The sequence below is a fragment of the Biomphalaria glabrata genome, chromosome 2, assembly GCF_947242115.1.
Source record: "Biomphalaria glabrata chromosome 2, xgBioGlab47.1, whole genome shotgun sequence".
NCBI classification, from domain to species: Eukaryota; Metazoa; Mollusca; class Gastropoda; family Planorbidae; genus Biomphalaria; species Biomphalaria glabrata.
The window spans coordinates 40871209-40896038 of record NC_074712.1 but is presented as its reverse complement, the minus strand read 5'-3'; the positions used below and the strand labels follow the sequence as shown (position 1 = coordinate 40896038).

General features: G+C 38.1%; 1 protein-coding gene across 14 annotated transcripts in view; it reads right to left on the bottom strand.

Annotated features, from left to right (window-relative positions):
• The window catches only part of LOC106054487 (cGMP-dependent protein kinase 1-like), a 275978-nt gene that overhangs the window by 24430 nt on the left and 226718 nt on the right, over positions 1-24830 (bottom strand). For 4 of the 14 annotated variants that reach the window (XM_056020546.1, XM_056020547.1, XM_056020548.1 and 1 more), the window contains exons 11-16: positions 24459-24536; positions 23969-23983; positions 23245-23259; positions 21992-22054; positions 1510-1642; positions 4-143 (exon numbers count right to left, since the gene is read on the bottom strand). In XM_056020546.1, coding sequence (XP_055876521.1) covers positions 4-143; positions 1510-1642; positions 21992-22054; positions 23245-23259; positions 23969-23983; positions 24459-24536 — 444 coding nt within the window. The remainder of the gene's footprint in view (positions 1-3; positions 144-1509; positions 1643-21991; positions 22055-23244; positions 23260-23968; positions 23984-24458; positions 24537-24830) is intronic. The other 10 variants (XM_056020549.1, XM_056020556.1, XM_056020550.1 and 7 more) reach the window with 10 other exon arrangements.

Genomic DNA, 24830 nt, shown 5'->3' with positions numbered 1-24830 from the left:
CACTTTGTGATAAATGGGGAGTCAGCCTCCATCATAATTTTTTTCTCTGAATAGATATGTTCTTGTTGCCTTGTCTCCACGATGTGTTTCTTCTTTAAACATTTCAATGCAAACGTCTTGCTCTTATCCTTGCTCAACTGAACCTGTGACACAGACAAGCAAGGGTTAATACAGATCAATTAAACCTGCGACACAGACAGGAAAGGGTTAAAACAAATCCAAATGTATATGACTCTATTTATTACTTTTGTCAATTAGCCTCATAGTCAGTGGCGTAGCAATGAATTTAGGGGCCCGGGAGGGGGCTTGGTCTTTTTAGGGGCCCCTGCATTTCGACATTCGACATGATATAATGTACTTAATAAATTAATAAGTCTAATGTTTGGAATACATGTAACGGTCACTAATTTACATAACAACATGAATAGCAAGATAACATGGCATTGGCTTAATATTTAGTGTAAAAAAATCGGACACCATTTGGGGGCCCCTCAAGGGATTTTCAAATTTGTACCCCCTCCCACCACCATAGCTACGCCACTGCTCATAGTCCTAGTGAGTAGGAGTAACGCGTGTAGAGGCATGGACACTGCTTAGTGAAGTAAAAAGAATTTTCTAATGGGTAGAACCCAATGGACAGGTTTATTTCATCTAATTCTAGGTACATTTATAGAAGGAATAGCTTGCAGCTACAAAGACAGCTGTCTATAATTTCACTAGACTCCAGACAATCGTATTGCAGGGTCTTCTGATATCGCTGATATACTCGCTGTGCACTACGATCTAGATGTAATATCTTTCAGCAATGCATTTCGCTTTTGAATGTATTCTAATTCTCATCAGGGCTATTTTTAGACTACACAACTCTTAGAAAAGAAGAGCAAAAGTTCAGAAAATGGCCAACGTTTAATTCTACGACAGAGACAAAAGTCTCATTGGAATCGTCGCCATGGCAATCGTGGGGCAATTTAAATGTCAATTACTTGAAATGTCATCGCTCTGTTTTGCCGAAGTGTCATCTAAGAATAGTGGCAAGGGGCGGTCCAACAGTTTAAGGTCTAGCATCACTTAGAATAGAATGACATATGGAGATGATACACTTCATCCGCAGTGAAATATAGTCCCTCCATAAATGGAAGCATGACTCATCGCCCAACACAAAGGCTATTTGAACGTACGAAGGTTTGGGTCTATTACTCGGTTCTATTTAATATTTATAGCAGACGACTTCTTGCTACTAGTTTTCTTTTCAAAGCAAGTTTGTGTGTGTGTGTGTGTGTGTGTGTGTGTGCGTGCGTGTGTGTGTGTGTGTGTAAGGTCACAGTAAGGTGCTTTAAAATGATGTACGTTGTCATGTGTGGATATCTCGACAACCAGAGAGCAATTTAAACTAACTCCAGTGGCCACTGCGCCATGAGCCTCTTCCCACCTTGCTAATGTCATTAAAAATAATTATAATAATAACCACAATAAAAACAACGTTCTAATAGCAGAGGACTAGAGACCCACCAGCTCAACTCGACCAAATCCGCCCATGCCAAGCGTGGTGACCAGCTGAAGGTCATCTAGTGTTATGTTCTCAAACTCCTTGGACACTGGTCTGTCAGACACAGGAGATATGGTGGAGTCACTGCCACTTCGCCTGGAGGTAGAAAATATCTGGCATAATGAGCTACAGGGCTGACAGACACACACAATGCACTATTGAATGAACTAGCCATTGGTTAATACAAACAAATGGAAGATCTAGAGCTGGCTAGTGAAACAAGGTCCAGTGAACGTCTTTACAGTTTGTATGAAATAAACTATAAATCACTTCAGAATGTAAATCTATGGGATGGGGGAATAAAACATTTTATTTTTGTTGAAAAAAAATAAATAAATAAATAAACACGACACTCATCATATTTTTTTCCCCTGTGACATAATGACCTTTGACCCTAAATGTAAACCACAAAATAAATGATGTATCGTAAACTCTAAACTCTCTACGTTGCTATGGACCACATCCTGTAAACAAATGACTATATATAGGCCTATATTTATACTTGATAATTTAAAACGTTTAGATTAAGTTGTATCAATATGAATATCATAATACTTTTCACAAATTATATTAAAACATCCTACAATTTTTTTTTAAAGAAAATAAATTACATCTTGCATTCAACTTGAATCATAAGATTTTTAAATTTTTGTATTGAGTTTAACAGTTTTAAAACATATATTTGCATTCGATTAGGTGTAGTAGTATTTTCATCTCATCCTGCGCTATGGCTATAAAAACAAGGTCACGGAAAAAACTTTAATTATTACGAAAGATAGGAAAAGTTAAGTAGATATACTAGATACATTAGTACTAGACATACTGATTAGTGCGAATCTAATTAACTAGATATGCTAGATACATTAGTACTAGACATACTGATTATTGCGAATCTAATTAACTAGATATGCTAGATACATTAGTACTAGACATACTGATTATTGCGAATCTAATTAACTAGATATGCTAGATACATTAGTACTAGACATACTGATTATTGCGAATCTAATTAACTAGATATGCTAGATACATTAGTACTAGACATACTGATTAGTGCGAATCTAATTAACTAGATATGCTAGATACATTAGTACTAGACATACTGATTAGTGCGAATCTAATTAACTAGATATGCTAGATACATTAGTACTAGACATACTGATTAGTGCGAATCTAATTAACTAGATGTGCTAGATACATTAGTACTAGACATACTGATTATTGCGAATCTAATTAACTAGATGTGCTAGAGCCTTGGCAACTCTGTTAGTCTTACTGATTAATTCAAGCCTAATGTGCTAAGAGCCTTGACAACTCTGTGTTAGTCTTTTCAATATCTATGTATTATTAGATCTATATTAAGAAATTATTGACTGAAACTAAAAACCGAAGAAACAAACGAAACAAACGAAACATTTAGGTTATAAACAGCTGTTTGTTGTCCATAAACCAGGTCTGACCTTCTAATTCAACATTGTAATCACCTTTTTGAATAATAATGAACTAATTTTGTATAATTAAAACAATAGAGCACAGCAATCACATAAAGAGCTTTTATTGCTTAACATGCTTAATAAAACAAAAAGTGAACAAATATGTTGGAGTCTTAAGCAAGAATAATCATGTGAATATTAAATTATATGAATATTATAATTGCAACACAAGGTAAGCGCACGAGCAGTGAGAGAAGACTTCCTGATGTCTTAAAAACAGCCAATGATTAGATGACTAGATACCAATCAGCAATAAAGCTTGAGCACCTTGTTCTCTCTATTGAACATAATGTGCTAGTGGAAAGTTTTGTCAAGTTTTGTGTTTTAAACGTCGTGCTGCAGGGAAAACAAAGTGACGTTGATGTTTTAGTGCTCCTAGTTTACCCGTAACTTTGGCAGACAGAAAAACCCAGGACAAAATTCATTAATCTTAGAAAAACCTTTGATACAAAGGAACAGTGTAAAGTGTGTTACATGCTAGACTTAAACGTCATGAGAGATAATCAACATAGACATGTTTTTGTATCGATGCCTTGGTTTAAGTGGAGAGAATGTATTGAAGAATCTGTATATTCCAACAATATTGACCACTTAGGTCTAGGGAAGTTCACTATGAAGTCTAACACTCCAACAGCCTAAAAAGAAACTCATGCTGTAGGTCCCCCACAAGTACAACCAACTCACACAAAGTGGTCCTCGCAACCAGCACACACAAAGTGGTCTTCACAACCAGCACACACAAAGTGGTCATCACAACCAACTCACACAAAGTGGTCCTCAGAACCAACTCACACAAAGTGGTCCTCACAACCAGCTCACACAAAGTGGTCTTCACAACCAGCACACACAAAGTGGTCCTCACAACCAACTCACACAAAGTGGTCTTCACAACCAGCACACACAAAGTGGTCCTCACAACCAACTCACACAAAGTGGTCTTCACAACCAACTCACACAAAGTGGTCTTCACAACCAGCACACACAAAGTGGTCCTCACTACCAACTCACACAAAGTGGTCCTCAGAACCAACTCACACAAAGTGGTCCTCACAACCAACATACAAAGTGGTCCTCACAACCAACACACACAAAATGGTCCTCACAACCAACATACAAAGTGGTCCTCACAACCAACATACAAAGTGGTCCTCACAACCAACACACACAAAGTGGTCCTCACAACCAACATACAAAGTGGTCCTCACAACCAACTCACACAAAGTGGTCCTCACAACCAACATACACAAAGTGGTCCTCACAACCAACATACAAAGTGGTCCTCACAACCAACACACACAAAGTGGTCCTCACAACCAACACACACAAAGTGGTCCTCACAACCAACTCACACAAAGTGGTCCTCACAACCAACACACACAAAGTGGTCCTCACAACCAACATACAAAGTGGTCCTCACAACCAACATACAAAGTGGTCCTCACAACCAACACACACAAAGTGGTCCTCACAACCAACATACAAAGTGGTCCTCACAACCAACATACAAAGTGGTCTGCATAACCAACACACACGAAGTGGTCCTCACAACCAACATACAAAGTGGTCCTCACAACCAACATACAAAGTGGTCTGCATAACCAACATACAAAGTGGTCCTCACAACCAACATACAAAGTTGTCCGTACAACCAACATACACAAAGAAGACACTTGCCAATTCAATAATTGCCATTTCGAAGGACATGAGAGCAACTCTCTTGACATGTTTGGTGTCAGTGATAAATGTTTGATACAAGATGTTTTAAAACACATCACAACGGGAGTCAGTCTGTTCGATGGAAATAAAGCAACATACGTAACATATTCAACAGCATGTCTCTTCCAGAAGGAAGCCAGGGTCAACAAACTCGTGGATCAATGAGTTCAGAATTTCGCCATTTTAAACTCGATATTTTCGATTCATTATTTTCTTTTCTCGCGTTCAATTTATTTATCTTTTTATGTCCTCAAAGTGTTCTGGTTATCATGACATTCCCTTATTTATCATTTCTCTTTTTACTCATATTTGTTTTATGGTTTCAATTTTTTTTAAAGATGAGCCTTCGGTTCTGTCCTGTTCAATGAGTCCTAATGTCCGATTTAGTTATGAAGCTACTTCAATCAGGGGGATCTCTCTAGTGGTCAATGTATGATCATTATCTATAGCTCTGGTCAGCTGTGGCGGGATTGATTTTCTAATGAACAGCTGAGATTACTTTGAAGAATTGTGTTTGTGTATGTTATAGTGAATATTTGTCTGTCTGTGTTAGTCTGTCTGTGTTAGTATGTCTGAGTAACTTAATACCTAATAATAATAATATCGTTATCATCCTTGAGGTAATTTGCCAGATGATTTGAACCACGGGCAGTATTTGCCAGATGACTTGAACCACGGGCAGTATTTGCCAGATGACTTGAACCACGGGCAGTATTTGCCAGATGACTTGAACCACGGGCAGTATTTGCCAGATGACTTGAACCATATGCCAAATAAGTTGAACCACGGGCAGAATATGCCATATATGTTGAATCACGGGCAGTATTTGCTAAAAATGTTTTTTTAAAAATTAAATCCTTGTTGTATTCCCCCCATAAACTCTTGAAAGCCAACCAATCGATACAAGTCACTAACAGAATGATTTCAATGAAAACGGGCAAGCGAAGCCTCCATTGTTTTCTCTATGAATTGTATTGGTCAACGTGACGTTTCTCTATGAATTGTATTGGTCACGTGACGTTTCTCTATGAATTGTATTGGTCACGTGACGTTTCTCTATGAATTGTATTGGTCACGTGACGTTTCTCTATGAATTGTATTGGTCACGTGACGTTTCTCTATGAATTGTATTGGTCAACGTGACGTTTCTCTATGAATTGTATTGGTCACGTGACGTTTCTCTATGAATTATATTGGTCACGTGACGTTTCTCTATGAATTGTATTGGTCACGTGACGTTTTTCTATGAATTGTATTGGTCACGTGACGTTTCTCTATGAATTGTATTGGTCAACGTGACGTTTCTCTATGAATTGTATTGGTCACGTGACGTTTCTCTATGAATTGTATTGGTCACGTGCCGTTTCTCTATGAATTGTATTGGTCACGTGACGTTTCTCTATGAATTGTATTGGTCACGTGACGTTTCTCTATGAATTGTATTGGTCACGTGACGTTTCTCTATGAATTGTATTGGTCAACGTGACGTTTCTATATGAATTGTATTGGTCACGTGACGTTTCTCTATGAATTGTATTGGTCACGTGACGTTTCTCTATGAATTGTATTGGTCACGTGACGTTTCTCTATGAATTGTATTGGTCACGTGACGTTTGTCGACTTATGTGCACGATCCACAGTTTTGACCTCGCCACTAGCAGACAATAGACAACTGTGTGCCAAGTACTGCTCATGCTCACTGACCAAACAACCAACTAAAGACCAAACCAAGAAATAATCACGACAACGTCAAGTGAAAATAAAACCGAATTGGTTGTTAATGAGTTGAGAACATTGTGCACCAGAAATACTTATCATGGCTCCTTAACCCCCGCCCCATTTACTTTCTACATTAAACGAAATGGAGAAAAAAAAATCAAAATTATGCGTTCAATTATTTGATCAAGTCCGTTCACTGTCTTAGGCCAAAGTAATGAGCAAACAAAATGATTCTTGATATTTCTAAGGTCTCTGTTCTGAAATTAACCCATTCCTAACTGCCACATCAGTTACCTGTTTGTTACTTGTTGATTGATATTCGGTAGTCCGTCACGACACTCAAGAAATGGGATCAATAAGGAGAATGTAAATAATAATCAGCCCCCCTCTTTATTTTGCCATAATTAATACAAAAAAATATCACAGCCATATGAGAAGAATAAGATAAGATCTACTAAGATTCAAAAGGTAGGATGTTACTGTTTCATCTACAACAGTCCGCGCATGGTGACGTAAAGCCCTGGACAGATCAGAAAGATGTGCTTGAGCAGGACAGGGCCCTCCATGGGCTGTAGTGCCACTGGAATGGATCTTACTACGTCAATCCCGCAATGCTGAAAATTATCAAAAGGAAAAATATTTTTTGATTACAACACCTCTATTCAAGTCACCCCTTCATGGATCCTGGATCCAGGAATCTGGACAGCTGATCTCAAAAACGACTCTAACGATTTTCCTAGAAATGTAACAGTTGATGTATATCGTTGATAAAAGAATGACTAGCTCATTGGCCACACGGGGGACAACTCTAGTTTGACCGTTCTCATTTTTTAAGTAAAAAATGAAATAAATTAAAATTTGGCTAGAGATCTATATTTAGGATTCTAGGTCTAGAGTCTAGACCCAACATCGGTTTTTGAAAGGACTATCGCGTTCTTGAAAAGACTATCGCGTTTGGGAATTATTGATTCAAGAGTTTAATAAATTAATGTCCAGGAAAATTTTGCGCATCGTGTTTTAAGTCTAGACTCCAGACTACTTTTAGATCTCAATGCTTGTCATAGAATACTAAATGTAGACATTCGATTAACCAGCAGTCTTTCTCTGGGAGAAAAACAGGCGGGTAATAAAATGATTCATTGTTTGTTAATCTAACATTCATTCAATTGTTAGAGACAAACACTGACTCTAGAAGTTGCATCAAGGAGCTAGTGTCTTTAGAAAAAGTAGTTTTCACGTTTTTCTTGTTTAACATTCTTTAAGTTAAATACATTTCGTAAAAAAGCTAGTGTAAGAACCTAATTGTCGCCCACACAAAGCTTGTGTAAGGACCTAATTGTCGCCCACACAAAGCTTGTGTAAGAAACTTATTTTCGCTCACACAAAGCTTGTGTAAGAACCTAATTGTCGCTCACACAAAGCTTGTGTAAGAACCTAATTGTCGCTCACACAAAGCTTGTGTTAGAACCTAATTGTCGCTCACACAAAGCTTGTGTAAGAACCTAACTGTCGCTCACACAAAGCTTGTGTAAGAACCTAACTGTCGCTCACACAAAGCTTGTGTAAGAACCTAACTGTCGCTCACACAAAGCTTATGTAAGAACCTAATTGTCGCCCACACAAAGCTTGTGTAAGAACCTAACTGTCGCTCACACAAAGCTTATGTAAGAACCTAATTGTCGCCCACACAAAGCTTGTGTAAGAACCTAACTGTCGCTCACACAAAGCTTGTGTAAGAACCTAACTGTCGCCCACACAAAGCTTATGTAAGAACCTAACTGTCGCTCACACAAAGCTTGTGTTAGAACCTAACTGTCGCTCACACAAAACTTGTGTAAGAACCTAACTGTCGCTCACACAAAGCTTATGTAAGAACCTAACTGTCGCTCACACAAAGCTTGTGTTAGAACCTAACTGTCGCTCACACAAAACTTGTGTAAGAACCTAACTGTCGCTCACACAAAGCTTATGTAAGAACCTAATTGTCGCCCACACAAAGCTTGTGTAAGAACCTAACTGTCGCTCACACAAAGCTTGTGTAAGAACCTAATTGTCGCCCACACAAAGCTTGTGTAAGAACCTAACTGTCGCTCACACAAAGCTTGTGTAAGAACCTAATTGTCGCCCACACAAAGCGAGTGTTATAACTAGCAAAAAAATGTTATACTAGAAATGTTATTGTTTATGCCACCGTTTGCTTGTACCTCTAGAAATGACAGCGAAACAAGACATCATGACATGCGAATAGAGTTGTAAATCGATTAAAATATCGAAATCAACATTTTCGTTTTTACTTTGGTTATTCATAGATCCTGCCAAGATTAAAAAATAAATAAATAAATTATTTTGTCATTAATTTAAAATGTTTCTAAAACAAAATTGGAAACTTGACAAAAATGTATATAACGTCATTTTTAAAGCTGAATTTGAATTTGTTTCAAGATAGAGCAGGGGAGAGATCGGTTTAATTGAAGTCTGAGCTCGGATTCATCAATTAAATCAATACAAATATTAATCAATTACCAATCAATTAGTCGTAATAAATTAGTTTTGTTTCATATTGAAAATGCATTTCAAATATAAACTATTTTTAGACCATGAGACCTTCTATTTTTATAAGTACTTGGATTGCTGAGCGGCTAACACACAGATCACGGAGGCTCAAATTCATGTTAAAGAAAATGTTTTTTTTAAAAAGATCTAAAAAGGCAAAAACGGAAACCTCCCAGATACCTCTTCTGTACCCTCCCCCTTCAACTTGTCCATTAAAGTGACCATAGCACAATGAGCGTGCACCCTCCCCCTTCAATTAGTCCATTAAAGTGACCATAGCACAATGAGCGTGCACCCTCCCCCTTCAATTAGTCCATTAAAGTGACCATAGCACAATGAGCGTGCACCCTCCCCCTTCAATTAGTCCATTAAAGTGACCATAGCACAATGAGCGTGCACCCTCCCCCTTCAATTAGTCCATTAAAGTGACCATAGCACAATGAGCGTTCACCCTCCCCCTTCAATTAGTCCATTAAAGTGACCATAGCACAATGAGCGTGCACCCTCCCCCTTCAATTAGTCCATTAAAGTGACCATAGCACAATGAGCGTGCACCCTTCCCCTTCAATTAGTCCATTAAAGTGACCATAGCACAATGAGCGTGCACCCTTCCCCTTCAATTAGTCCATTAAAGTGACCATAGCACAATGAGCGTGCACCCTCCCCCTTCAATTAGTCCATTAAAGTGACCATAGCACAATGAGCGTGCACCCTCCCCCTTCAATTAGTCCATTAAAGTGACCATAGCACAATGAGCGTACTATAAGCATGGACGTATCGCTAAACAAAAACAAATGATAAAAATATTTTCAATCGTTCAAATTTATTGTTGTTAGTCTAAATCTATCAAAAATGAATTGCATGATTGATTCAAATGAATTGATACATTTTACTACCTAGAAGTGAGTTTTGAAATAAAGTACATTTGATAGTCTACTTTTTCGTTTTTTGGGAATCATTTCCATAATGATAACGTACCCAAACATTTCTCAGATTTATGCTACACTTGAGAACAACCAAAAGAAAAATACATAGCAGACGTAACAATTTTCCCGCCGTTGACTTTGTTGAAGATGGAAACGTCTGAGAGTCTAGTAGTATAATATGACCTTTGACCCCTGCTGGTGTTGGTGCGGTAATCGGTCATGTGAATAATAATGTGACGTTAGGTCATTTGGTTTCTAGGAGGGTAATGGAAAGCCACCAAGTTTGATTCATCCATCACCTAAATGGCACTACATCGCGTGGAGGAGATTTGACATCCTTCATCCTCTCTTCTCCTGTTCAAATACATCCATAGATTTTCCACTTGGATCTCTCGGTATCCATGGATTGAAGAGTTAGCTGATGTCATAGTTGCTTCCTATAAACTACAGTTAGCTGATGTCATAGTTGCTTCCTATAAACTACAGTTAGCTGATGTCATAGTTGCTTCCTATAAACTACTACATTGAACAATTTTAGGGGGAAAAAAAAAGCAAAATGACAAACATCAATACACGCAAGCAGCTGAACCTGGTTCTTTTTCTGTTGCTGTCTGATGTGGCAAGTGTCCCAGGATTCAGACTAAAACGTTTCTACGCATCGTCCTTGGAGTCAGTACGTAAACATCCTAGGAGTCAGTACATAAACATCCTAAGAGTCAGTAAATAAACATCCTAAGAGTCAGTACGTAAACATCCTAAGAGTCAGTACGTAAACATCCTAAGAGTCAGTACGTAACATCCAAGATGTCAGTACGTAAACATCCTAAGAGTCAGTACGTAAACATCCAAGATGTCAGTACGAAAACATCCTAGGAGTCAGTACGTAAACATACAAGATGTCAGTACGTAAACATCCTAAGAGTCAGTACGTAAACATCCTAAGAGTCAGTACGTAACATCCAAGATGTCAGTACGTAAACATCCAAGATGTCAGTACGTAAACATCCTAAGAGTCAGTACATAACATCCTAAGAGTCAGTACGTAAACATCCAAGATGTGAGTACGTAAACATCCTAGGAGTCAGTACGTAAACATCCAAGATGTCAGTACGTAAACATCCTAGAAGTCAGTACGTAAACATCCTAGGAGTCAGTAAATAACATCCAAGATGTCAGTACGTAAACATCCTAGGAGTCAGTACATAACATCCAAGATGTCAGTACGTAAACATGCTAGAAGTCAGTACGTAAACATCCTAGGAGTCAGTACATAACATCCAAGATGTCAGTACGTAAACATCCTAGGAGTCAGTACATAACATCCAAGATGTCAGTACGTAAACATCCTAGGAGTCAGTACGTAAACATCCAAGATGTCAGTACGAAAACATCCCAGGAGTCAGTACGTAAACATACAAGATGTCAGTACGTAAACATCCTAAGAGTCAGTACGTAAACATCCTAGGAGTCAGTACATAACATCCAAGATGTCAGTACGTAAACATCCTAGGAGTCAGTACGTAAACATCCTAGGAGTCAGTACGTAAACATCCTAGGAGTCAGTACGTAAACATCCTAGGAGTCAGTACGTAAACATCCTAGGAGTCAGTACGTAAACATCCTAGGAGTCAGTACGTAAACATCCTAGGAGTCAGTACGTAAACATCCTAGGAGTCAGTACGTAAACATCCTAAGAGTCAGTAAGTAAACATCCTAAGAGTCAGTATGTAAACATCCTAAGAGTCAGTACATAACATCCAAGATGTCAGTACATAAACATCCTAGGAGTCAGTACATAACATCCAAGATGTCAGTATGTAAACATCCAAGATGTCAGTACGTAAACATCCTAAGAGTCAGTACATAACATCCAATATGTCAGTACGTAAACATCCTAGGAGTCAGTACATAACATCGAAGATGTCAGTACGTAAACATCCAAGATGTCAGTACATAAACATCCTAGGAGTCAGTACATAACATCCAAGATGTCAGTACGTAAACATCCAAGATGTCAGTACGTAAACATCCAAGATGTCAGTACGTAAACATCCAAGATGTCAGTACGTAAACATCCAAGATGTCAGTACGTAAACATCCTAAGAGTCAGTACGTAAACATACAAGATGTCAGTAAGTAAACATCCAAGATGTTAGTACGTAAACATCCTAAGAGTCAGTACATAACATCCAAGATGTCAGTACGTAAACATCCTAGGAGTCAGTACATAACATCGAAGATGTCAGTACGTAAACATCCAAGATGTCAGTACGTAAACATCCTAGGAGTCAGTACATAACATCCAAGATGTCAGTACGTAAACATCCTAAGAGTCAGTACGTAAACATCCTAGAAGTCAGTACGTAAACATCCTAGGGTATCATAGAGGTCAGTATGTAAATGTAGGAGTCAGTAGGTAAACATCCTAGGAGTCAGAAGGTAAAAGTCGGACACCTATCCCGCATGGGGGACGACCGCATGCCAGGTCGATCTTTTTTGTCGAGATTAAAGTAGGACGTCATAACAGAGGTGCCCCCATCTCCGCTCTAAAGACAAACTCAGGAGCCATTTCGCCTTCAACGGCGTAGAGGTAAGTAGCTGTCAGAAGATGACCTCTTAAAGAGACAGTAGGGGAGGAGTCACACATTTAAGGCCCAAAGAAAAGCCCTTCTAGAAGACAGGCGAAATAGACGCAATCCTAAATAGATCCCCGCCGGACAACAGCTTTGTCACATGTTTGGAAATATGAAGGTCGCAACTGGTATTGCGATACACTGCAATCATTGGAATCGAAGACATTCCCATTCTGTGAAAGTTATGTTAATGAAGTCCACCCTTTGACCTTAGTAGGGGGAAGTAAAGACAGTTGGTCGTTGTGCTGGCTGCATAACACTCTCGTCATCCGTCCGCCATAGAAACAGATGATCTTTACAACGTCTGCCTTTTATATAGCAATGTCTGAATGAGGCAGTTTTCTTACTTTTTTTTTATAGACAATAAATATGAAACTATTTTTAACAAGGTCCTTTATTAAGCTCTGGTTGTATAAGAAATGTATTGCATTGTTTTTTGTAATGTTCCTATGAGTTTCTGGAAGCAGATATCAGACGCGCATTGTTCTTTTAGTATCCGATACTTCAGAACTAAGCTTCAAGATCAGATTACTTTCTGACGACACATTCTAGATCAGATCTCATTTCTTCATGTCTGTAGTTCAAAGGTTATTCAGATATTCAAATCTGATTTATATTTTAAATCCATCGCAATTTCAAAACTAAAAGCATCAGAAAACTAAGTCTCGAGCTAAGGGACATAACCATTTGTCCCAATACATCTACGTACAGAGTTATTGGGACAAAACAAAAAGTGCGACCACCCAGAGGTCACTAAATGACAGACGTTAGGTATTCAAGAAATGTATGCTGTCCTTTGAGTGACCTTCTGATCAATACAGACTCAAGACAAGTAGTCCTCCAACAGTAATTGTCAATCTCTACAGACATTCTTGGAGTCCTTCTGATTACCTTGTTTCATCACAGGCCATTGTTTCTCTTTGGGTCTAAAAAAACATTTGGAGTGGTCATCAATTGGTTTTTTCCCGAGTTGTTAGACGGCACATGACTGTTAACAACAATTGACATAGGAAATGGCAGCTGGTCCGTGCCCTATGGGATTACGAGGTCAAGATGTCAAAGAAGCAAAGGGATGAAATCACAATGTCAAAATAAGGGAAGTACATACAAGGTTGCCCTTTCAGACCTTGCGATATATAGGGCAGAGGATGTGAAGCTCATCTGTTTCGTTGACCAACGGTTAATGAGTAGGATGTCATGTGGCCAGCACAACGACCACCTTTACTTTCCCCAACTAAAGTCAGGTACCCATTAGAGTTGGGTGGACTCAGGGGCGCCCTAAAAATCCCGAAATTGAAAATCCCAGTCTTTACCGAGATTCGATCCGAAGATCCCAGTTTCGAAGCCAGACGCACCGATGTCTATACTAGTTTAAGATGTTATTTAATTCGTGTATATTCTCCATAAACATTGAAAGTTTACAGTTTGGGAATGTACACACGTGTGATACTGTAACTCGTACACAATGTACACACGTGTGATACTGTAACTCGTACACAATGTACACACGTGTGATACTGTAACTCGTACACAATGTACACGCGTGTGATACTGTAACTCGTACACAATGTACACGCGTGTGATACTGTAACTCATACACAATGTACACACGTGTGATACTGTAACTCGTACACAATGTACACACGTGTGATACTGTAACTCGTACACAATGTACACACGTGTGATACTGTAACTCGTACACAATGTACACGCGTGTGATACTGTAACTCGTACACAATGTACACGCGTGTGATACTGTAACTCGTACACAATGTACACGCGTGTGATACTGTAACTCGTACACAATGTACACACGTGTGATACTGTAACTCGTACACAATGTGCACACAATTATGTTCATCCTTCGTTTCATTGTGTTAGAAAAATAAATTATTGCTAAGAGTTATCGTTCTTCAAGAAGTGATTAACCCCCCCCCCTCCAAAAAAAAAAATTAAATTAAGTACAGCGTTATATTATAACCATTTCATTTTAGAGGATTAACAGGGTTGTTGCCCTTGAATAATAAGAAACGTAATTTTATCAAAAGGATTGTCTGCCCCTAATCCTCAACTGCACATTATTTTCTGCCTCGCCAATGTCCAAATATTTCTGATTCCCTAGGAAGTCCAGGGAACGCTAGAAACAGTTAATACCTCCATCTCTGGAGATCGATCAGACAGAGACTGCTAAAGAAAATAGGGTGTAAATTTGTGGGGAACTCATAATCTGCTCTGACGGAAACTAGAAAATGGAGCAAGATATATATTTCTGTAGCCCACAGTTCAATAGATCATACAGAAAAAAATAAAACAGGACAAAAGATCAAGAGAGACAGACAGACAGAGAGAGACAGAGAGAGAGAGAGAGAGAGAGAGAGAGAGAGAAAGAGAGCAGAATGAAAAGGTTGGGAAAACAAAACCAAATATTTTATAGAAACCATAATATTTTATTTCCTGTTCACTTTTCACATTTAGCAGACAGTTGATAAATAATATAAATATACATAAATATACAGAAGGCATTGTCAAAGAATTGCGATGCAATAGTTCACGTGACTATGCAGATCGAGCGAAGGCACCTTTGATGGAAGCGTTCGAGAAGTCTTAGATGCCTTAGCGAACTTGGGGGGGTGGGGGGGACCACATGCCAAAGGCGATCTTCTTAGGCGAGCTTAAAGGAGAACGCTTTAACAGAGGTGCCCCGCCCCCGCTATAAAGATCAACTCAGGCGCAATTTCGCCCTCACCGGCATAAGGAAAGTAGATGACCTCTTAAAGAGACAGTTGGAGTTCTGCAGGACACACATTTGAGACCAAAGTTGTTAAAAACAGGCGCAGAAGACGAAAGGAAAACTTAAATAGACCCCCAGCAGACAACGGCTTTGTCTGCATCTGATGTGCGAAAATATGCAGGTCACATCGGGGTTTGCAAAGCCATATGAAACACTGCACCCACTCGTAATCTTCGAAATCGAAGACATTGCCATTACCACGAACGCAGATCCACTTGTCAGGAGTCCCAATTATGCAGTACACAGTCTTCGAATTTAGTTTGACACCCAGATCCACTTGTCAGGAGTCCCGATTATGCAGTACAAAGTCTTCGAATTTAGTTTGACACCCAGATCCACTTGTCAGGAGTCCCAATTATGCAGTACAAAGTCTTCGAATTTAGTTTGACACCCAGATCCACTTGTCAGGAGTCCCAATTATGCAGTACACAGTCTTCGAATTTAGTTTGACACCCAGATCCACTTGTCAGGAGTCCCGATTATGCAGTACAAAGTCTTCGAATTTAGTTTGACACCCAGATCCACTTGTCAGGAGTCCCAATTATGCAGTACAAAGTCTTCGAATTTAGTTTGACACCCAGATCCACTTGTCAGGAGTCCCAATTATGCAGTACAAAGTCTTCGAATTTAGTTTGACACCCAGATCCACTTGTCAGGAGTCCCAATTATGCAGTACAAAGTCTTCGAATTTAGTTTGACACCCAGATCCACTTGTCAGGAGTCCCAATTATGCAGTACAAAGTCTTCGAATTTAGTTTGACACCCAGATCCACTTGTCAGGAGTCCCAATTATGCAGTACAAAGTCTTCGAATTTAGTTTGACACCCAGATCCACTTGTCAGGAGTCCCAATTATGCAGTACAAAGTCTTCGAATTTAGTTTGACACCCAGATCCACTTGTCAGGAGTCCCAATTATGCAGTACAAAGTCTTCGAATTTAGTTTGACACCCAGATCCACTTGTCAGGAGTCTCAACTATGCAGTACAAAGTCTTCGAATTTAGTTTGACACCCAGATCCACTTGTCAGGAGTCTCAACTATGCAGTACAAAGTCTTCGAATTTAGTTTGACACCCAGATCCACTTGTCAGGAGTCTCAACTATGCAGTACAAAGTCTTCGAATTTAGTTTGACACCCAGATCCACTTGTCAGGAGTCCCAATTATGCAGTACAAAGTCTTCGAATTTAGTTTGACACCCAGATCCACTTGTCAGGAGTCCCAATTATGCAGTACAAAGTCTTCGAATTTAGTTGAAAGAACAAAACACAGAAGAATTCTCCAGATGTCCATTTGCTGCCAGCTCTTTTCCTCCATGCCAGTTGAGGGCAAACTGAGCTCTGAGTTTGTCTAGGAGTTTATCTCTGATATATGTTTGTTTATGATTGTTGATACATGCGTAGGGCCCCCTACTCATAGCTTAGTGATGTACATTATGTCTTCTAAGGTTCTTGCTGGGACTAAATTCAGAAACATTTTTTTTTTCTAAAACAATACTTCAATCAGTCCATTAGACTGTTAGTATTGTGGTCTAGCAATAAAAGAAAAAAACTATTTTTTTTTCGGTTTTATAAAACCAAAATCATAAAACTAAATGTGATCCAGACCAACCGACTGAATGGAGGAAATAATTCAGGATTAACAAACCAGAATTTCAACCCAACAAAGTGGTCTTTTAGTCTGGTTTTATTTGATCAGATTATGTGACTACTCACTGACTACATCTTCCCCCCCCCTATCAGTTTAGTTTTCACGAACTTATAGTCCAAAAAAAAACAAAAAAAACTTGGCTATTGCCATGGTGACAAATTGTAAGATTCCTATACACTTTAATAAAATTTTTCCGTTGAAAATATTCTAATTTGTTAAATTGAAACTGTGCTAAATATGTATAAATTGAGTGTAACATAATGAAGAATAATGACATTGCAGGAGCTGTAAATGAGTAGTAGGCGTGAATCAGGTTTATACTCAAGTTTGGATCTAGTCGGTGGGTAATGGACGAGAGACATTGCGCTTTGTGTCTGCGCTGAGTCAGGCTCAACAACTGGAGGACAGTGGAAGTTTTATGTTTGGTGGTGTAGACTGTTTATCAATCATCGTAGTTCTAAAGAGTAGCTGATTTTAATCATTAGGATGTTGTCTGGCCACATGCCATTCTCGTCGTTTACATGACATCCTCTTTTTCAGTTGGCCACATGACATCCTCTTTATCAGTTGGCCACATGACATCGTCGTTATCAGTTGGCCACATGACATCGTCGTTATCAGTTGGCCACATGACATCGTCATTATCAGTTGGCCACATGACATCCTCGTTATCAGTTGGCCACATGACATCGTCGTTATCAGTTGGCCACATGACATCCTCCTTATCAGTTGGCCACATGACATCCTCCTTATCAGTTGGCAACATGACATCCTCCTTATCAGTTGGCCACATGACATCCTCCTTATCAGTTGGCCACATGACATCCTCGTTATCAGTTGGCCACATGACATCCTCCTTATCAGTTGGCCACATGACATCCTCGTTATCAGTTGGCCACATGACATCCTCCTTATCAGTTGGCAACATGACATCCTCCTTATCAGTTGGCCACATGACATCCTCCTTATCAGTTGGCCACATGACATCCTCGTTATCAGTTGGCCACATGACATCCTCCTTATCAGTTGGCCACATGACATCCTCTTTATCAGTTGGCCACATGACATCCTCGTTATCAGTTGGCCACATGACATCCTCGTTATCAGTTGGCCATAGAAACGGACGTTATTTTTTCCCCACCTAATTTAGTAATTCTACTCTCAGTACTAAGCAAGCTACCTCTTATATTTGAAGTGTTAAGTTGTAACTCTCTAAGGCAGTGATGCCCAAACTACGGCCCGCGGGCGACGTGGTTCCATCCGGCCCGTCAAAGCGTCGGCACAAAGAGTACAAAATCCCCCTCCCCTTTTATAAAAAAATGTTCAAAAATGTATCTTACCTACATTAGGGCCCTCATTTGTACTATTATGAAATGGGAAAGTTAAAGAAACTACAAGTGGAATTTAGAATCTACCAGGAAAAGTGAATGAATCTTTTTTTTTGAACATGATAATAAGCAAACATATTTGTTTTGTAAAGAAAGTGTGACTGTGTTTTTTTTAAACGACAAATAAGCGACATTATAAAACAAATATTACGGCAGTCTTGGTTTGAAGCGCGAAAAAAAAAGATTTTTAAACTCCGCCTAGAAATTGGAGGATCAATGGAATATTTACCAACAACAGACAAGAAAATGAGTCGTTGGTTAGCTAGCTATAATTTCAAATTGAGCGATAAAGCCATTTTCTTACGCCTACCATTAATACCATTATTTAATGTAATGTACAGTAAGTAGTAAGAACTAGATCCACAGGTTTCTATTATTTTTTTTTTTTTTTTCGTTTTTGTACATGTGGCCCGCGACACGAGTGTCGGAATTAAATTGGCCCGCAGGATGAATTAGGTTGGGCATCACTGCTCTAAGGCAACACAAATGTCGCAGTTCTAAACTTCTAAAGAACAGCTGAGTATATTAGTAGAAAAGAAAATTAAAACATTTGGAAGCGTTCCGCTGCATTACCACGAGATCTAGGTGATGCTCAATAGTTTAAAAGATGTTTTGTGCCTTAATTTAAAAAAACAAATTACGTACGTGACGAACCAAAGAATTGAAATCTCAAAATAAAAAGGCACTGAAGTTTAGACTTTATCCGGAAGCAGGTTCCGTTTCTTACAGGCGATCACAGTCTCATCACGTATCAACGGTTTTAATTGCGTAACACTGTCTTGAAAAGCTCTAGACATAAGCACGTTTCAGGAAACTAAAAAGTGTGTGTGTGTGTTTTTGTTTCAAGTGCTTTGTAAGGGTTAAGTCAAGATCACTCTAAATATACACGCAGACTTGAAAGTCGCAGGTTGATGCTGATTGACCTTGAACTTGACGTCACAGGGACATGCCTGCTAATCCTCCCATCTGATCGTTTCACTGTCAGGGGCGTCTGTTCACTTCTCGGGCCCTTCTCTAACTTTTTTTTTTTCGAAGGCTCCTCCCAGAAAAGCCACAACATTCTGTCACTAGTACAAACTTATTGAATTTACTTATTAGATAGTAAAAGTTACTGAGGCAGTTAAAGTGAAAAAAATTGTCACAAAAATAGGATTTCAGCATAAGTTGCTACAAGGGCTCTCATCTCTTATAAGCAGAGCTAACTAAAGCTCTGAAACAAACACATTAGGGCAATGGACCAATGGTAATAATTGGAAACTATTAATTGGTCACTTTAATTGGTGTATTATAAAATATGTTTTAATTTACATAGAAACACAGGAAAACGAATTTGTTACTATTCTGTCGTACACATTTTGTTTACTATGAAACTATTTGGGTAACATTAAATAACTATTCTCCAGTCTCGACTTTTGACTCATCATCTCGCAGTGGACCTCTTCCAGTGACACATATTTTGTTGTTGTTACAGATATAGTGTGCATGTCAGTAAAAAGAGGGCATCGCCAAATTAGAACAACTAACACACTTGAACAGAGATGACAGTTTGGTGTCCCCAAGGAATGAAAGTGAAAACAACTCCCACCTCCCACACAATACTGCCACTAGAAAAACTTAAGATTGGATCGATAGTGTACCGAGTCTTAAGGCTTTTAACCTAAATACCTACCAACGAGAACGCTGGTGAACAAACTTAAATTACTTAGAAATAAAACCTCCATTGAAAGATTTATGAAGTGCCTCAAAACTAAAACTAGTTGAAAGGTTAACAATCGAGCTGGTATCTAAGCAAATGATTGTCAAGTCTGAGCAGAATTTCTTTTTGATATGGAAACTAATTCAATGAAATAAATTCTCTTAATTAGCTAGAAGATTTACTATACAAGTTTTAGGCTTTCACCGCAAGAAACATTCACAGCTGCAGATATTACTGTGACTTAGAGTTTGTAGTATTTAGTAGATGTGGTTGTTCTGTTAATGTTACAGAGGAATTTTAAGCATCACATACAAACATCGTAATGGCAACGTGGAAATCCGAAACAGAATCATATAAGGGATTGGGCCCCATGATGACCTTCTGACCACTGTAAACGTCAATTAAGACTTTATAAACATATAATGAGATCCTTAGAGCTCGCGAAGACATTCTGCAGGGAACAGTACAAGAAGGAGAGGCAGACAGTTGAAGTGATGGGAGGACAACATTGAGGAATGGACTGGCCTGTCAATGGAAGAGACACTAACCCTGGAAAAAAGACGGAGAGAAATGCAGATCACGTGTGGTGCCCCAACGGTCCAAAGACTAAGGGACAGATGAAGGTGAAAGTTGTTCTAATCTAAATCTGACAACTCTTTATTCACTTTATTCACACTCCAGAATGTAGTATTATCTCAAGTGAAACTGCAAGTCAAAACTCCACAAGACCCAATCTTTCCTTTTTCTTTCCTTTTACAGTCTTTTCTGTCATTTTCTCTTCTTTCATCGTCATGACTTTTCTTTTTGTCTGTTGTAGAAAATAGATGAAACAAAGTTTGTTCCCACATTCCATGACTTTTTGTATTTGTTAGAGTTGTAATGACACCGCAGAGTTGATACAAAATGCGAACATTAACCCTCTGACTTTCAGAGCTGATTAAATATGTGAACATTAATCCTCTGACTTTCAGAGTTGATAAAAAATGTGAACATTAACCCTCTGACTTTCAGAGCTGATAAAAAATGTGAACATTAACCCTCTGATTTAAATCTTCAAATGGTGGAGGTGTTGGTGTTCGAACCCCAAACTATCGTGTCATCATTGGCACCCTAAAAGATAAAGCAGACTCCAATGTTTATTTGATATTTTGGGCTTTTAGCACATCGGCCCAATTTAGGCCATGTCGTGACCATAATCCCTCCAAGGTTACTTCCCCTTTATATCTCAAGTGCTAAAAGTTGCATAAAAGTCTCAACGCCATACAAAGACCTAACATGAACTATGTCCGCATTCCGTGCACCTTACAAGTTATGTACATGCAAGAAACTTTTCTAATAGAGCATTCTTGACATGCAGCAATTGAAGCGATACAAGGAATAACATATGCGCAAACAACGAGCAGTTTCCTAGATGTCATCCAACTTGATTCAATAGAATGTTACTTTCAATAAGAGACAATGGAGTAGCATGCATTCTATAACTGAGTTTAGCCACTGGACACATGGTCAAAAAATCGGAAAAATTCAGATTTTTTTTTCAAAATGTATCAGGCCTTTTCGAATAAATTAAACAAAATCTTCCTTTTAGCAAGTCTCAATATACCAGGAGATTAGTTTCGGATGAAAAAATGTTGAACTTCTTTTTGAGGATTAATTAAATAAAACAGAAAATAAATGAAAACTTTCGGCCAAATAAAGCATGTATAATCACCAACAATCTATAATAAACATTCATATTCCAAAACAAACTGAAAAAAAAAAGAAGTTAGAGCAGTCAATGAACCAAGCGAACTATAGTGTTAAGACTCATTCAGCAGAAAGAAGTAAACAAAAAGAAAGCTAGTTTGTTAAAGTGGCTAGTTAATGACAAATGTTCAATTACCCAGACCCAGTGCTTGCCTTCCCTGGCTGGCCGCTGTCCTTGTTGTGGCGAAATCTTAAGAAACTAAACAGGTGTAAATAAATCATACCGACAAGATGGCTGACTAACACGACAACAAGAATACAATCATTTGGATATGCGTAACAACACAAGCACACTCGGACATATAGGTAACTACAGAAACTCGTTAAGCTGCCAGGTAAAACATTTGCATAAATATACATGTACCTATGTTCACAAATAGATAAATATATCATAAATATAAAAAAAATAATTATATAAATTTGGAAATGAATTTATAAGCAAAATATATATAAATAAGTAAATAAACAAATATATAAATAAATCAATAAATATAATTGAATCAGATCACTGCGCATATTCTTCTGGACTAAAGTTTCTATTTAAACCATTAAAACCATTAAAAAGGTGTCTGGGTGTCACGTGACCACCAATCTACAGAAATCTAAGTAAGAGAATTGCCTCGTGACTCTAAACAACAAAACAGAAATAGAAGGCAAAGAAGAGCTGAAGCTGCGTAGATTCTATTTATCTATAGTAGGTTCTATTTATCTCTAGTAGGTTCTATTTATCTATAGTAGGTTCTATTTATCTCTAGTAGGTTCTATTTATCTATAGTAGGTTCTATTTATCTATAGTAGGTTCTATTTATCTCTAGTAGGTTCTATTTATCTATAGTAGGTTCTATTTATCTCTATGTTTAGCGGTGGAGATCTAGTAGCTCTAAGTAGTTACTTCATAATGATAGTGAAGATATTTTTATGACTTTGTTTTAAATATTTCACTCTATTCATTAGATTTGAAGATTATTACATCAAACCTTTGACAGGACAGCGAGGGATGGCGGCGGATAAGACTCGAGCCACTATCGAGGCGACAGTCCAGAGCGCAACCCCCATGACTAGGCAGCCATCCATGACATAATGAAATGTGTGAACGAATCTGATTTACATGTAAACATACCTACATGGGATTTAATACTGATTGGCAGTCATATCCTTAAGCTTAAGAAACACAAAGTTGGTTATTTTAGAAAGAAAGAAGTTTAATAATAATTCTCAGAAAATTAAAGTTTTTCTTTTCAAGCATGATTACCCCCCCCCCTTCCAAAATGTGCTGAATGACACGAAGAGTAAGGTTTTGAAATGGGGTATGGCGGCTTAACGAGTTTAAGCTAAACAAAAAATACAAATACAAGAGGAACACACAGAATGAAATATAGGACAACTTACACTTGACTGGTGACACTAAACAATAGTTAATATAATATTAAAATCAACATTTGACTTGTGACAATAAATAATGTTTGATATAGGGTATAATTGAAATTAAAAGCAAACACAAAACATTGTGAGTTAGACAAATATATTGAGAATAAAATTTGGTTGATATCACACTGAATAAATTTGCAATAGATCTAAAATGCAGCAAGTTGGTTCTAAAGAAAATACATTTACATTAAAACCAAAATATAGATCTAGTAGCTGAAATGCCCAAGTTTTGTACAGTGAATCATTCAATAAACTGTTTATTGCATGCAAACTGCTTAAGATTCGAAACTATTCGTTCAACTTAGGGTTACTGTTGTTTCCGATGATTCACGAATATTGTTCCGATGTTTTGTTTTATCTCTGGAAATGTTTCCACAGGACACACATTTAATAAAACCCTTTCTTTAAGTAAGAGTGTGATAGTGTTTGCGTGTGTGTTTATCTTAGAGAGAGAATGAACAAAATGAGGAGGTGAAGAGAGAAAAACTCATTAAAGTAATGAACAAATATAGATAGATAGATAGATAGATAGATAGATAGATAGATAGCTTAAACTGACCAACAAACTCCCACTGTTCTGTGTGATTGTCTGATCTATAAACTGACCATCACATTAAGACAACGAAACTTGAAATGATCTAGTGAATCTTCTATGTCTAGAGTTTAATATAATGCCAGCACTTACCTATATTTGTCAGGTCTATGCGGCAAAGAGAAGAGATTAACATACAATAGGTCAAAGGGCAATGAAAACAATCAACGAAGGCTTAGAAATAAAGGGTTTGCAGGACACAAGTGGGAGGGGGGGGGCAGACCATACACCCACATTAGGGAGACATATAGAAGACATATAGAGATAGGTCATAAGACAACGAAACATATGGAACAACATAATAGTTAAGAACAAATTCAAAATGTTACGCATAAATGTAACATGGTCTATACTGGTCATCTCTAGGGCCGGACTAGTCACCACTTCTTTTAGTGCTGACCAGAGTAAGGATACTTTAGCCAACAAAAAACGTTAGGATAAATAAAAGAGATCCGAAAGTGGGACCTGCCTCGGCCAGTGTCCGGCCACGATAGCATTATGTAAATCATTGTAAGGTAAACACTGTATACATGAATTGGTAGATAGGCAGATACGTAATTCGTCTGTTTATATCAACACTCACCTTTCTGCACCCCTCGCTTCGTCTCCATAGTCTTTGGTCCGTAACTCGTTCAAATCTCCAATCAACTTTGTAAATGATCTGAGGATTAGAAATACATTCTTGTTGAAGAGGAAACTGGGAACACAGTGAAAAGCAAATTAAGAAAGGAAGTCTCTTAATTATGGAGTTTTTTTGCTGACCTGAGCTTCCCGGTGGTTTCATGGACTATGTTCTATAACATATCGAGACATTCCTCCATTTAATAGGTTTTAAACCTTAAAAAAACAACTATTCCTTCTTAAGGTTACTTTTAATATTCCTTCTAAATCAATCAAATTTGAATTCCTTCAATTGATGAATGCTCGCTATGCAAGCTTACTCAAATATTGTTTC